Raw genomic sequence first — 15,924 nt, forward strand, 5'->3', positions numbered from 1 at the left:
AGTCTGAAAAACCCTTTTCCACTATAAAGAGCCCTATGAAAAATCCCATGAATGTTCTTTATGGAGCCATAAATGCTAAAGAGGAATAACTATGAATAACTTTATCAAGATTCAGTGTTTGGATGCGATTGTCAATCCAAGAACCATACTGTCTGTTTTAATAAACTGAAACAGAGAAAATGCTGAATTTATCGAAGCATTTATTTCTGGCACTGGGTCACATTGTACAGTTTCCTTATCTGAGATTGTACGCTGAGACCCAGATCCAGACCAAAACCACAAAATCAAGACCACATAACAACAAATCCTTCAGCAACATTCACTTTTTTAATCAAACGACTGAGGTTTTAAACCTCCATGAATACAAAAACAGTCAAACAAACACAAAAATCACCACAATATTACTTTTTTTTTGCCAAGAACAGTAGAAATGTAAACATATCTGCTAATTTGAAGCTCATATTTTTTGCGAGCAGTATAGAAAATCAAACTCCAGTGTGCTACAGTACTTTTTTTCTTTCAGATTCAGTCAAGTGTCACAATATCACAGTACACTTTGAGCCTGAGCCAGCTTTCAGAGTCCAAGAGGAGCTTTGAGCAGCGAGCTCATATCATCAGGTGATGTGTCCTCTTCATCTGGAAGAACCAAGCATATTTGTATTCATTTTACAAAAAAAAAAAAAAACACAGGTGAGAATCCCTGTGAGCTTTATTAAAGTGTTCTCACCCTCCTGAGTTGCGGTCATGTCCTGCTCAAGTTAGAGTCCTCTATGGAGTCCTTACTTATCAGCTTGATCACCTTCACCGTCCTTAAATGGGACAAATGCATTCAGATATAAAAGCATTGGGACAGACGCTAATGAAACAAAAGGAAAGCCTACTGTGAGACACACATGTCCAGTGTCTCTTACCTGGTTTGTCCCACCTGGTGGCAGCGTCCCTCCGTCTGTTTGTCATTGTAAGGGTCGCAGTCGATATCGTGAATGATGACCACATTGGCTGAAGTCAGGTTAATGCCCAGTCCTCCGGCTCTGGTGGACAGCAGGAACACAAATATATCCTGGTCTGTGTTGAACTGGTCAATCAGCTCAATTCTGTAAAAGCCCAGTGAGATTTACAATTACTGTCCATTTACTTAATTGGCATTAAGAAGTCACTTTTTTTCTATCTGAAGTGATTTACAGTACGCTAACAGAAGCAGAAGTCCCTGTGGATCATGGTGTTAAGTGCTTTGGCCAAGAAAACAATGGTGGGAGAACAGTATGGTGACCTACATGAATGAAACTGAATGAAGTGTAGTGAGTAAATTTACATTTTGGTAATAATTCCAAATATTAATAATAACTGGTAATATGTCAATACCACAATAATGAAATTTAAGTGGAGATCCACCACGCACAAATATCAATGCCATATAATATCAATTATCGGCTGATATCTGTGTTTTTTTTTTATGTGCTTTATTTTTTCAGTTATTAATATTTTATGGCATTTTTTTTTAATAAAATTAATTCAGCCTCGGTGAGCAAAAGAGACTATTTTTAATGGCTGAGCGATATCGTTTTTTTTTTTTTTTTTTCTTTCACAGATGATGATGTTTTATTAGGTAGTGTATCCGATGGCCGATATATATATATATATATGACGGTCGCATCAGCACCAAGCTTCAGACACACCCTCCATCAAGCTTCAAAAGAAATGAGTAAAATAAACATACTTTAGATGACAACTTCTTGATGCTGTGATCCTATTTTCACAAATAATTTTTTTTTAAAAATACATAAAAAAGGAAGAAAACACTGTAACCAACAGGGCACTTAGTAATCGGGGAAGTTTGTGTGCACTGGGAATCATAAAATAAAATAAAAACCAAAATTAAAGTCTCAATATTTGGCCAATATTTGAAAAATGCCAGATATCGGCCAACATATCAGCCTTGGTTGACCACTAATGTTTTTTTATCTTACAATAAATAAATAAAACAATAAATAAATAAAACCTCTTTTTTATGTATAATTACATTTGGTTGTCCAAAGGTCAAATTATTAAACAAAACCGCTCCTAGCAAACAAAACGTCATCCACGCTTACCAAAACGATAATGGCACAGAACACAAAACAAGACCAGTAATTTTCACAGGGCAAAACAGATGGTCTCTTCCTGTCTAAACTGGTGGCTCTTGGCCAGAACATGAAGTCAATAGTCTGTTTCGGTGAAACTAAGACAGACAAAGTCTTCAAGGACATGGATGGAGAACACTGTGTTACTGAAGGAGGCACGATCCGTGATTTACCACAGCTGTGACGAGACACAATAAGCATCATGTCCACCTCAAGATGAGCTGCCAACATTACAGCTCTCACTCACTCCTGTCATGAGTCTGGACTTGAGCCGATGATGATCTGAGACTGTCCTGAATTCCTTTACTCAGCAACATTTGACATCTAAGTGTGTTTACCTGTCACTCATGGGGGTTGAACCGTCCAGTCGGTTGTATCTGTGCTTATGGTGTCTCGGGAACACCTCCAAAATGTCAAGCATCATTTTGAACTGGCTAAACAGCACCATTCAATCACGCTGCGAGGAAAAAAAAGAGAGATATTAACCATGCTGATGAAGATGAGAGGAAAAGATGATCAAATTCATTGTATGTAAAAGAGCAGCATGAACATTCTGCTAAATGTCTGCTTTTGTGTTCTACAGAAGAAAGTAAGTCATATGGGTTTGGAATGACTGTCGTCTACTGTGTGCTGTAACCAAGTATATACTATGTCTATAGGTGACAGTATGCAGTATGGTGTAATTTGGGACACAGTGTATTTATCTGTATTGTTAAATAACGTTCATATACATTATATAAGGGGTTGTTGAAAATGTAATTTGGTCTGCCGAGCATTACAGGAATCTGTTTTCCCCAACCTTCTTCTTCAGGGAGTTCAGCAGCTGTGCGAGGAGGCCGAGCTTCCCCGAGTCCAGCAGTATGTCTGTGTCGAGCTGGTATTCCTGCAGTGCAGAATACTGCTGACAGAGGCGGTGCAACTCGAAGTCTGAGAGCACCTCCATGTCCTCTTTGATGAGAGCGGGATCTGCGTCAAGGTGCCTCGGCTCCTGGAATTAACGGTAACATGTATAGACTCTTCAGATAAGATACACATATAACATAACAGAACAAGTAAAAAACTAAACTCACAATAAATATCTGCCCTAATTATACTCATTCCTTGCTGCAGTTCTATATGAAGCACTAAGTCAAGATTGACCAATACTGTTGACTTAATGAGATTACCTATAACCTGATATTGATATAGATTGTTTATTAGCTCTTTCCCCGCTATTGACAAGTTATCTCGTCATTTAGAAGACAACGCTTCCCCGCCTTGACGAGTTTTTACGGCTTTTTGTGTTTTCACTATTATACACTCGGGGGCGCTATTACACATCTTCTGAACGAGTACAAAATCCTCCCGAAAAAAAAAACACGTGAAATGGACTGTTGGGAGATATTAGAGATCTTTTGTGTGAGTATGAATATGATAAATAATGCGATCATCAGCAATAGACAGCATATAAATGAAAACTGCATAATGTTAAGGAGTAAAATGATGATCCAGGAAGTGGTATATACGGCTGTGCAAGCTTTGGAGGTGTTGATGGAAGCGATTTACTGCATTTATGCTTTGAGAATCGTACTGAATATTATCCAGATGTAGGTTTTGATTAAAAATGTGATTTTCTCAACTTTTTGCTCAAAATTATACATTTTTATGAAACCTACCCATATTCAAGTGTTGACAAAAAAAGTGCTTTAAGCTAGAATAAAACAGATTTTTTTTTTGTTTAAAAGTAGAGACTCTGATCTGTATTTTGGTGTATTGTATATTCAAATATTCATACAGCAAAATATACGGTAGGCCATCACAATTTAGTGAAAATCATCAAAATAGCTGGCAGTGGCTGGCAACTTTTAAAAAAAATGCTAACAGGGAAAGAGCTGACCGAAATGCCAAACTGATTTTTAAGTTTTGTTTTATTTCAAATTTTTGACACAATAACTAAATCAACATTATACTACAGCAATAAAGAAATTACATCTTTATTAATGTTATTATTATTGTATTTATTTATTCATTTATTTATTTTTTTCCCCCACACAGCTGTTCGTGGACTAACACTGCTCTAAAATTGATTACATAAGTATTTTCCACAGCAACCTAATAATAATAATAATTCTTCTTATTATTATTATTTATTTTAAAAAATTGTAATCATAACAATTATTATTATTTTCTGTACAACTGTTCACAGACCATTGTGACCAATAATGATGATAATAATAATAATAATAATAATTATTATTATTATTATTATTATTATAAAAAAACAATAATAATATATTCATAAAAATATATTTATTGCTTAATTTTTTTGGCATTGTATAATGTATAATATTATTATTATCTATACAGCTGTTTGTGGACCAACACTGGTCTGAAATTTACTGTTTTTTTTCACATTGGCCCAATAATAATAATAATATTTTTATACATTTACATAAATATTATTATTATTGTTGTTGTTGTTATTATTTATATTTATGTTCAATGACTGTTTTTTGCAGTATAATATTTATAAATATTCATAAATAAAATTAACTAATTATTATTATTATGTATTTTCTGTACAGCTGTTCTGAACAGTTGTTCAGCAGTGTTCTGAAATGTATTAAATTAGTATTTTTCACAGCACCCCATTTTTACGTTATAACCTATTTTAGATAAACCTTTCCTAAACAACAGTTAAAATAAACTTTTAGAGTTTTTTAAACTTCAGAGACTGTCTCTTCATGTATAAATGGATTGCTCTTTGACAGAATAAGACAAAAATGGTATCAGACTTAATGCTGATAGTCAAAAGTCTGGCTACATGAGCTCTGCTGACCTACTTAAAATCAGTGCAGAAAATGTAAGAATCCCACCGATTCCATCAGGGCCTGCTAAGATCTAAACTTCCTGCGGCGTTAATCAAAATGTATCACTTCATATAAAAATACCTCAGACCTCGAGCATGAGTCTACTCGTAGCTTTGAGTTTTTCTGTGATATAATACTGCCGGTGAAGAAGCGAATGGTTGGACATCTTCTTCAGTTGCATCATCACATTGGTCAGCTCGCGTTCTGCAGAAAGACGTGGTTAATAAACTATGATTCACATATACTCAAGCCAGTACCATTTATAACAACACATCCTTCAAATATATACTTTCCCCATTACTGGAGCGCTTCAGTTTGTGGAATAGAGCGCTGTAGAGTTCCTGCTGCTTCTCGGACATTGCACAAAATTCAACCTGCTCCTCTTTGGCAGGCAGCTGCTTCAGGACCTGGCGGGCACATCATCATCTGTCAGTGAATCGCTGGAGTGCCCTAGAGCCACAGAGGGTCAACATGAGAAGCAAAGTGCCTCATCTGCTCGTGAGACTGAATAATGCATTTGAGATGTTGTCCAACAGATTTTCACATTGGCATGCATTCTGAGACCACATGCATTATGCAGAATCTCACTCTTCACAAGTCTGAGTATGAAGGGTTTCATGATGAGCTTGCCATGGGTGATCCTGTCCCTCTCAAAGCTGCTCTGCTCCTCTGAATATTTCTGGTGGAAACAGACCAAAGAAATATTAGAAATATCTGAACTAGATTTTCCATTTATTGAAGAAAATAAGAGTGCCTCTTGCCCTGATGATAGGGTCTTCTTGGTGGTTGCTATAGCGTTGGTATACTGGGTACTTTCTACACCCATTGCAAGATGGTTGCTAAGGTGTTGTTAAGGTGTTCTGGCTGCTTTCAGAGGGCATTATGCTGGCCTTTAGGTATTAGGTTGGCCAGGTGGTTACTAGGGTGTTGCTAAGGTGTTCTGGGTGCTTTCTAGGGCAGGGGTTTTCAACCTTTTAGGACATGTGCCCCCCAAGATTGTCTAATTTCACTCACCCCCCAAAACCATTTTCATACCGAAATACTTTATTAACATAAACGCAAAACATCCATTAAAGCTATTAAAGCAGCGAACAATTTTTCTTTTGCTCTTTTTAATTAACATTATTTACATAAGAAATGCACAGATCCGTTATACTGTTGTAAATTTGATATTTTCTTTACTGTTTACATTCACTTAAAACAACCGACTGCTTACAAAGATACTTGTCAAGTCAACCACTGGTATTCACCTGCTGTCTGAGAAGGCTATCTGTTTGTGTACTTCACATGTGTGCGTGCACAGTGCGCATAGAAACACTTTATCACAGCGCATGAGTAAGTTAACGAATTAAGATGTCTTGGGCTTAAATAGTTAAATAGTTAAAATACCACCCCTGGTATAGCGTGCGTAATTATACTGAAACAAATGTATATCCAGTTTACCTGATTCAGTGCGATGGCTTAGCGTGTTTCTGAGATAACAACATGCCTATCCGTGGTTGGATTTTCGACATGGGTGAGATTGATTAGTGTTTTTCTGTGATTAAGAATTGCTTATCCGTGGTTGGATTTCCGACATGGTCAACTCTGCTCTAATGACAGGTGCCAGCGCCCCCCTGGTGCTATGGTGTTTCTGGGTGCTTCCTATGAGCATTGGGCTGGCCAGGTGGTTTCTAGGGTGTTGCTAAAGTGATCTGGGTGCTTTCGAGGGTACCAGGCTGGCCAGATGGTTGCTAGGGTGTTGCTATGTTTCTCTCGGTTCTCTCTGTAGCATGATTAGGTGGTTGTTAAGCGGTTGTTAAGGTGTTCTGGGTGCTTCCTAGGGCACTGGGCTGGCCAGATGGTTGCTAGGGTGTTGCTAAGGTGTTCTGGGTGGTTTCTAGAGCATGACTAGGTGGTTGCTAGGGTTTTGCTAAGGTGTTCTGGGTGCTTTCTAAGGTATCACTAAGTGTTGCTTATGTGTTCTGGGTGCTCTCTAGAGCATGACTAGGTGGTTGCTAGGGTGTTGCTAAGGTGTTCTGGGTGCTTTATAGAAAATTAATAGGTGGTTGATTGAGTTAAGTGATACCATGCGACTCAAGCAAACCCTTAAGCTAATGTTTTAGAATTTTTTTTGATAAAGTAATGCCTCAACTACAAATCAAATCTTTAATGCTCCCATAAAAGTCTAGGATGTTAAAATTGTGGCAAAAACTGTATAGCATGCTCCCAGCTTTATGTTGTTTACTATGAGCAATAATGATAAAACTGCACAATATTGGTGAAATATTGTTTATCAGCCAATATTTTGATTATTTTAAATCTATCTGTATAGGTTGATATTTAATATAAATTACCAAGATATTGTTAATCTAATTTTTCATATCCATTTCCCCTTTTACCTTTAAATTTAGCAATATTCTGAAAATGTAAAAAAATAAAAATAAAATCACATACAGCATTTATAATTACTAGTTTTAGTTTTCATAGTTTATTTTATGTTAAAAACTCAGATTGAACTTTAGTTATCAATAATTATCATTTGTGTGATGACCGCCTTAACAACCATTGCTAATAATGTCAACTCTATCAGAGATGGACATTTAAGCATGTGCAGGTTCTACCATGGAGAACATCTTTGAGATCTGTGAGGTGCTGCTGGAGAACATATTGTGCATGATGAAGTTAAGCAGACATGAGACATGAGCTCCAGTAGGTTGTTTTGCAGTGGGGTTCCAGTGAGCAGCAGATGATATTTAGCCTGAGGGGACACAAATGGAGGAGAAACCTGAGTGTCTGAGGGGGCGAAGGGAGTTAAACCCCAGTGGTTAACCCCATCGGGGCAGCACACACTCCTGCTTTTACACAAACAGACCATGTGGCTGTAATAGAGCTCAAGGCATTTATTCTTAATGACCACTGACGCGTTGCTATGGATGACAGCTACAGTATACATGCAGCTCATGGTGAGCTTACGTTGATGGCCATGAGGTGTCGGTAGCGCAGCAAGTTCATGTTCTTCAGCAAGTGGCCTTCGCTGAACACAGCTTGAGCTTGCAGAACAGGCTGCGGTCACTGCTATTTCCAATTGGCAGGCTGTAACTGTGCACAAGAGACCATCTTAATGAGCTGAGGTATTAAGGGGCAGGACATGAAGCACAGCCATGTTTCATTACCATAAATAATGAATGGGACGGGGTCATTTTACTTGGACCTTTTCACGTTCACTCAAACGCTGAGTATTTCATCATTATTATGTCTTTAACCAGGGTGCTTTTTTTCTATGCTAACTTCACGGCTTGTGGCTCCGTGTGTGGCATAGTTCAAAAGATACATATTTCCCCAGGCGCCTTCTTGGATTTGCATGCAGGTGGTCTGTGAAGGATATGACACCTCCACTCTTACTTCGAGGGTTCAAGGCAAGAACCATGAGTGTATTTGAGAGCTTGAACTTCGATACTCATGTGGAGACAATTGCTGTTATAATCCACTATTTGATTCAGAATCTCATAGCGCATATACATGCGATCTTCGGTAGACCCTACCAAAATAACTCATACATCAACATTTTCTTTTCTTTTCTAGGTTAATGTGTAAAGTAAACCTTTTGTAGGTTGGTTTCTCCCAAAAAGTGGAGCGCAATCAATTGTTTGATGTGTGTGTATATACAGACAGAGAGATAGAGTGTGTGTGTGTGTGTGTGTGTGTGTGTGTAGTGTGTGTGTGTGTGTGTGTGTGTGTGTGTGTGTGTGTGTGAGAGAGAGAGAGAGAGAGAGAGAGAGAGGCGATAAATAAATGAGTGAGTGAATGAATGAATGAATGAATGAATGAATTTCACCTGTATACGATGAAAAAAAAAGCTTGGTTTTTATACCAGCATTTAGAAACTGGGGCACCAAAGTTTCAGTTCCCGAACTCAATTATCTGTAAAAGAAAAAACAAGTTTAGGTGATTCAGTCTGTTTCGTGTTGTATGGTGATGGTTATTTATAAGGCGGTTAAATCGGGTAGGGGCACCAAAGTGTGTATATATATATATATATTATATATATATATATATATATATATATATATATATACTGTATATTTATATTTATGTGTGTGTGTATCTTAAATATACACAGTACACACACATATTATGTAAGCACATACTTTGTTTTTGGGAGCGATTAATCATGATTAATCAACTTTACAGCCCTAGATGCTAATTGCTCTATTCACCAAGTGTAGAAGCAGGAACGATGATGAGATGAGGCCCATGGTTCTCTTCCTGATAAAGGTGGGCCAGAAAAAGATGGATTTGAATGGTCTTCCCCAAACCCTAAAAGAAGAAAATGTATCCTAGCATTTAAATATGGGATCATCGCAATGTAAATGATCATTCAGACACAACCATCATAAAAACAGGCCATCTCATCTGCCAGGATTTCACTTAGTTTGTTCCGATGTAGTAAAGCCAGCCAGTTCAGTCCAATCAACTGGTACGGTTTCAGCTGGAATCTAGAAAAACCCAAAGAAATATGAAAAGAAATGATCACTCTGCAATGAAAATTACATATTTTTCTGAAATCTGTGATGTTAAATCTTACGTGCTAGTGAGGATCTGGGGTTGGCTCATAGAGCCCGGGTCCTTGTTCATCACTTGGGTCATGACTTAGATCAGTTTTCCAGATATCTCCTCACACTTGCTCATGAGACCTTTAACAACTTCCCTTTACTTCAGAACCTTCCTACATCCTGCCTGCAGCTCAGTGGCAAGACCCTGTGCATGACGTCATCCTGAGAAAGAAATGAGAAAAAGTGTTGCTCTTTGATCATGACCTAAATGTTCTGGCAGTTATCAGCAAAAAGCAAAATGCGCAGTTCTCTCACCAGGTTTTTCCATGTTTTAAAGGATCTCAGCTCAGTGATTTTCTGAGCCTTCTTCAAAGATCATCCTGCAATGAGTGTGAGCTCATCCACAGAAGCAGTCTGAAAGAAGCTGAGGATCTCAAATTTGAGTTTGGATAGGGTTTCATCTGATTGGTCAGAGTCAAAGTCCAGTAATACATCTAAATTTGATTTAAAACAGCGTAATTATGGGACGGATGGTTGCCTAACAACTAGCAGCTGAATGTCTGCTTTTGAAAACCTCAGCCCAGCTGGGACTTGAAATTTTACTTGAGAATATTACTACTTGGAATACTGCTTTGACATACTACAGTGAAGTTAGTATAAGTAACATAAGTAAGTAGTAACATAGTATTGTGTCTAGCGTGCTTTAAATCTGTAGACAATAAATCTCCCATCAAATCTCACGCAGGTCAGAAAACATTTGTAGTGTTTCCAAGGCATCGTCAATCAGCTTTGCTCCTGAAGTACATCCCTGAGTTCCTGCGGGATGTCACACACTTCAATATTATCCCTCAAGCTCAAACAAATATTTTATTCACGTACTGTATGAAAATTGCCAACGTCAGCCATTGATGACTCACATTCTTGTTTAGATGGGGAAACTTCCTCTGAAGTTTTCTCAGCATACGTTCGTGATCTTTAGATCTTGGCTCAGGCCCCTGCTCCTCTGAATCATCCACCTAATGAGACACAAAACACTGTTGTGACACACGTCCCAGTGCTGCAGGGCTGACGTATTTTTGTAGGTCGAAACCTGGAAAACAGTTTGCATTTTAGCATTCTGGTTCCATCATCCTGAAGTAAATAGTTTTTTTTTTTTTTTAAGTTAAAGGATTAGATCACTCCAGAATTGAAATTTCCTGATAATGTACTCATCCCCATGCCATCCAAGATGTTAATGTCTTACTTTCTTCAATCAAAAAGAAATTAAGGTTTTTGAGGAAAACTCTCCATTTTTCTTCAGTGGGAGCCAACGGGTTGAAGGTCAAAATTGCAGTTTCAGTCCAGCTTCAAAGGTCTCTACAGCGATCCCAGCCAAGGAATGAGGGTCTTATGTAGTGAAATCTTTTAATTTTGGAAATTTTTATTCTGGATTGAATTAATCCTTTAAATGTCTAAAATAAGGTCTGTGATTAACACAAGATCGAGATATTTTCATGTTTTATCAGAAAATACCTATTTGTGTGTGTGTTTTTTTTTTTAAACCTTTTACTTGTCTTGAAAAAGTCCATTACTGACAATAGCTAAATGGAGGTTTTTGAGGACATTAAACATCGTCATCATATTGAACAGGATATCTCATCTACTCACTAGTCGCCTTCACGCCTCATTGTGTTTATAATCGCACTCTTGCAAACTGATCTAACTCGAACTTACAGGGAAATGTTTTTTAAAGAAAGAATGACGTTTGAGTCATTTGGCTGTGATGTAATTGGTTTAAAGCCTATGTTTAGCTTTGACTTGAAAAACCAATTGACCCTTCTCTGTGAGTTTGATTGACAGCCGATCTGACCAATCATAACACTGAATCTACCATTTTGTCCAACAAACAATCCAGACAGAAGAGTAGAGTCACGTCGGAGGACTTGAACTTGATAAATGGTGTGTATTGACGTCTTTTTACACTTGAAACAAGATATTTTCTGATGTTCATTCATGTTTATTTAATGCTTTAACTAGTAAAAAGGAAGAGATGATTGGTTAATGTGCCGCTTGAACTTAGGCGCTACAGTAATCCGTCACAACATGTTAAAAAGCCACAAAAAAATATATATTTTTTTAATTTCTTAAAGAATGACAAAATTTGTAAGATGAGACTTTGCTTCATACCATACGTAACCTGCTCTGACTTTTCTCTTTGCTCCATGATGTATTTTTTACTGAGTGAGAGCATGATGTGTGGCATGAGAGCAGCATGTTACAAAGGGTCAGTTGTGTTTATTTGTGAAGATTATCAGGATGAATAAAATGGGTAAGAATCATATACGTTTATTGGTCAAAAATAAAAATAAAAAGTTTCTGCAATAATTGAAAAGCCTTTTGTAGAGGTAGCCAAAGTAATGGTAATTTATGGGTTGCCCTACAGAAATACGTCATCACTGCAGCACTAAAGTGCGGACACACACACTCTCGCCAATGACAAATAGCCCAATAAATCATCTCGAAAAGGGATTAACCGGTAACCTGGCACTTGATATCCCAGGTAGAAAGACATACTGTTAGTGTCCTTGATCGGGACACTCTTTTCAATTTAGCCTCGGTGGATTTGCAGCGGCATAAAATGCCTTGCAGTCAGTATTGAGAGGATCAGAGACGGAGCGTCCCATGTTAATCCAATGACTGGGCCTGAGCTCACAGCAGAAACCCGCCTCTTTCTGCTGCGATGGGAGCTGTCGCTCTCCTGGGAAGCACCACACATCTGCTGCTGTCTCCTCTCGTGGCCCAATTCAGACACTGAAAAGGAGAGCATGTCAACAAGGCTCAGCAACACATGAATCAATGCAGCGAATGCCTCTTCACCTCAAACTCAGCTGGATTCAGCAATACTGAAGCCATTCAAGCGATCAATGGGCTTTTATCATGGGAGCTGCTCAGACTGATGGAGTGGCTCTGCTTATCTGTACCTGCCATCCCAGACGTCTTCAGGGACGAGGGGTGCGCTATTGGTCACCTTAAACGCCAGTGAGATGATTATTGACATGCAGCCCAAACAATGGCTGGAATGCACCCAAAATGGTCACAGTGGGTGTAAAAAAAGCACTTGTTTCTAACATACGTGATCCTTTCTGCCATGTTTTTATGGCTTTTGAGGTAGATCTCGTTGTTCTGCTGTGCTTCGGCCTCCTCTCAGTCTTCACACAGTTACTTCCTCTTCATCAAACAGTGATATCTCATCATCAGATGACAGCACTATTTTCTTAGGCTCTTCTTGCCTTGATATCAAAGTATAAAACATACCATTGAACTACTTTGTAGGGTTAGAACTATTTGATAAAATAAATACCTTTTCATTATCGATTCTATGGTCAAGTCTCAGTAATGTCAGTTTATGGCAGTAAGAAAAAAAATGCATGTGAGGACTTAAAAGCAGGTGCGGACAGAACCTGCAGACGTTTTTTACGCACTCTGCATTGTATAATTTTGTAAGGCTGCAAATATTTGGCTTCAAACTGGAAATGAAAATGGTCAACAATGTTATTGATTCATCAGCTAGTGTGTAAAAAAAACAACAACAACTGTACAATGCAAGTCGTTCAAAGCAAGTAAATTTAACTTTACAAAATATTAAATAACCTGTTACATTTACGGTTAAAAAAATAAAGCCAGAAATTCATTGTAAGAAATACAGTGACAGTGTTTCATGTATTACAGGATGGCATAATGGTGCCTGTATATTTTTATATTTTATTATATAGCTCTTAAGTAATATTATGTTTATATACTGAAATCTGCTTTTTACCATAAAATGTACTGATAACCACTTTAATAATACAAAAATATAATAAAAAATAACAAAATAATAAAAAAAATTATATATAAAAAAAATAATAAAAAGAATAAAAAGCCACACTATGAATCATCAATAGCCTATTGATTAAAAAAATGACCAATACTCTTATATAGACAGTGCTCATATGCACAAACACAAAATAACATCAGAGTAACACACGTGACACTAAAATAATGGGAAAACATTAGCTAAATAACAGAAAATGTAACACAATGTATATTACTAATAACAATAATGAGAAGAAAAATATGTAGATAAAATATTTTCATGTGACGCCAGGATTTATGGGAATGTGTTTTTACTGTTTTTCATTGTTAATTATATGGCAGTTAATAGTTTTTCCTTCCAAAACGCATACAGTTTTACAGTAAAATTACATTCAATGCAATGTTAAACCATAAACTTACAATTAACCAATTGGTTTTACTATAGCATTTTCTTTTAAGATGATAAACATTTTTACATTGTGGGAGCATTTTATATTCACAGTGCCTCGGCCTGAAGCACAAATACTGCAGTTGATGACTGACCTGACGGGCATCATGGAACTGCCAAATATCTCAATATCAGAGTCAGAAAGGGCAGTGGAGAGAGCTGATCCTGATAGACGCTGGGTTTCAGGAGTCTCTGGAATGATGCTGTCGGACTCTCCTGGAATAAAGTAATAAAGCACAGGAGGCCGGCAGGCAAAAAAACACAACGCATGCCCTTAAGAACCTTATTACACTGTTTGCATTGGCAACACTGTACTGATATTCCTCAGACATTCTAGTTGGTGACTGTCAGTATTTGAGATGTCACCTTTAATTACACTGTAAATAATGACACAAGGAACAAACATATTTTTTTTTTAAATCTCCAAATGACATTAATAGAATATAAATATAAATCAATATAATCTGCAGTGATGACGTTTTTATAATATTTGTTGAGATGTTTAACTGGCACCAGGTCTGCTATGTTGGTTTAATCTGTAGTTATTGCTTTTTTATTATTTTTTGTTTTTTTTGGCTACGATGGGTAACACTCTAATTAATGCTATTTTATTCTTCAAGAACAGGGTCTCGCCTGAAGTTCATACTGTCAAACTCATCACAGTTTACTCAAGGGATCCACATGATTAGAGGATGCTGCTCCTTTCTTTCTCCTCATTGTTCACTCTTACGCGTTATCAACAGTTCAATCCAGCTTTGCACGCCACGTCATGCATTTTAATTGATACATTCATCGACTTCTGACTCGTGCTTCCACGAATCTTCTATCAACAGTATTGAGCTGATTTTTGGACAAGAATAGCATTTCTCCCTAACAAAGAATTTGCTCACCGGCAAGCTAATAAATTATTGCTTTATCAATAGCAGCCTTGCATCGGATTCGGCCATCAGTAAATACCAGAAAACTATTTTTAACTCGGACCATTTCTGTGCACGTTATGAGTCTTTGGGATATTTCACTGGTTGTATTGTACCTAATGTTTTTAATGAATAAAGAGTGTAATCATGCTAGCCGGTTGTAACAACAACGTGAAGGTACATACGTGCAGTCACAGGGGACCGAGCAAGAGTATGAACTTTAATACGAATCATTACATTTTAATTATTTTATTTTAATTATTATGTAATTAATTCCAGTGATGGAAAACCATATTTTCAGCATCATTCCTCCAGTCTTCAGTGTCACATGATCCTTCAGAAATCATTCTAATATGCTGATTTGATGCTCAAGAAACATTTTTTTTTATTAATATTAATGTTGAAAACCGTTGTGCTACTTGATATTTATGCAGAAACCGTGATATTCTTTCATTCAGATGTTTGGGATATGTGTGTATAAGTTTTATGCATTAAATTGATCAAAAATCACAGCAGAACATGTATAAAGTCACAAAAGATTCTATTTCAGATAAATGCTGTTCCTCTGAATTTTGTATTCATCATAGAATCCTTTCAAGTTTCAACAAAATATTAAGCAGCAAAAACTGTTTTAAAACTGAAAATAAGAAGAACCATTAGGCTATTAATAACTGAGCAGCAATAATATTTTTGATCAATGGAATGATTTATTATAATTTATTAGAATGATTTCTGATGGATCATGTGACACTGAAGACTGCACTCTAAAAAATATTGTGTAGTTCAAACAAAAAAAATCAACGCAACAGTTTGCATCAATATATTTGCGTTATGACAACTTCTAATAACATTACGTTCAGCCAACAAACTATATTGAGTTAGACAAATTACCTTTTACTCTTTAGACAGAGGTATTTTTAAGTAGCATAAACTCGATTTTTTAAGTTGAGTCCTTGAAAAAATTAAGTTGTTCCAACTATTTTTTTTACATAAATTTTAAAATAAATTCTGTGTTATGTACTTAATTACCATAATTATAAACGCAAGTTCTCAAGTTCACAACCTATAAAAAATTAAGTTGCTTTAATTGTTTAGCTTTTTTTTCTTCATGTTTTTGTTCATTCATTTAGTTGCTTGTAAGAAATTAATTCATTCAACAATTTTGTTAGTTAACTTTTTTTTTATTTTGAACTGCAGTTTCAAAAATTGAGTTTCAAAATT

The 15,924-nt window shown here is 36.7% G+C and overlaps 1 protein-coding gene across 1 annotated transcript; it reads right to left on the reverse strand.

Moving 5' to 3' along the window:
* Positions 1-414: 414 nt before the first annotated feature.
* On the reverse strand, positions 415-14,503 carry smarcad1b (SWI/SNF-related, matrix-associated actin-dependent regulator of chromatin, subfamily a, containing DEAD/H box 1 b). Its single transcript, XM_042731985.1, is given in 28 exon segments — positions 415-636; positions 728-760; positions 763-809; positions 912-1,094; positions 2,459-2,577; positions 2,920-3,108; positions 5,058-5,173; positions 5,259-5,364; positions 5,541-5,648; positions 7,573-7,641; positions 7,644-7,709; positions 7,925-7,995; positions 7,998-8,060; positions 8,424-8,489; positions 8,795-8,872; positions 9,169-9,268; positions 9,357-9,447; positions 9,537-9,726; positions 9,807-10,022; positions 10,246-10,293; positions 10,296-10,320; positions 10,422-10,520; positions 12,197-12,294; positions 12,465-12,500; positions 12,569-12,703; positions 12,706-12,773; positions 13,882-13,999; positions 14,455-14,503. Coding segments are annotated over 28 exon segments (2,649 nt in total). The 3' UTR covers positions 415-574.
* Positions 14,504-15,924: the final 1,421 nt, after the last annotated feature.

Source organism: Cyprinus carpio, chromosome B10 (genome assembly GCF_018340385.1).
Source record: "Cyprinus carpio isolate SPL01 chromosome B10, ASM1834038v1, whole genome shotgun sequence".
Classification (NCBI taxonomy): domain Eukaryota; kingdom Metazoa; phylum Chordata; class Actinopteri; order Cypriniformes; family Cyprinidae; genus Cyprinus; species Cyprinus carpio.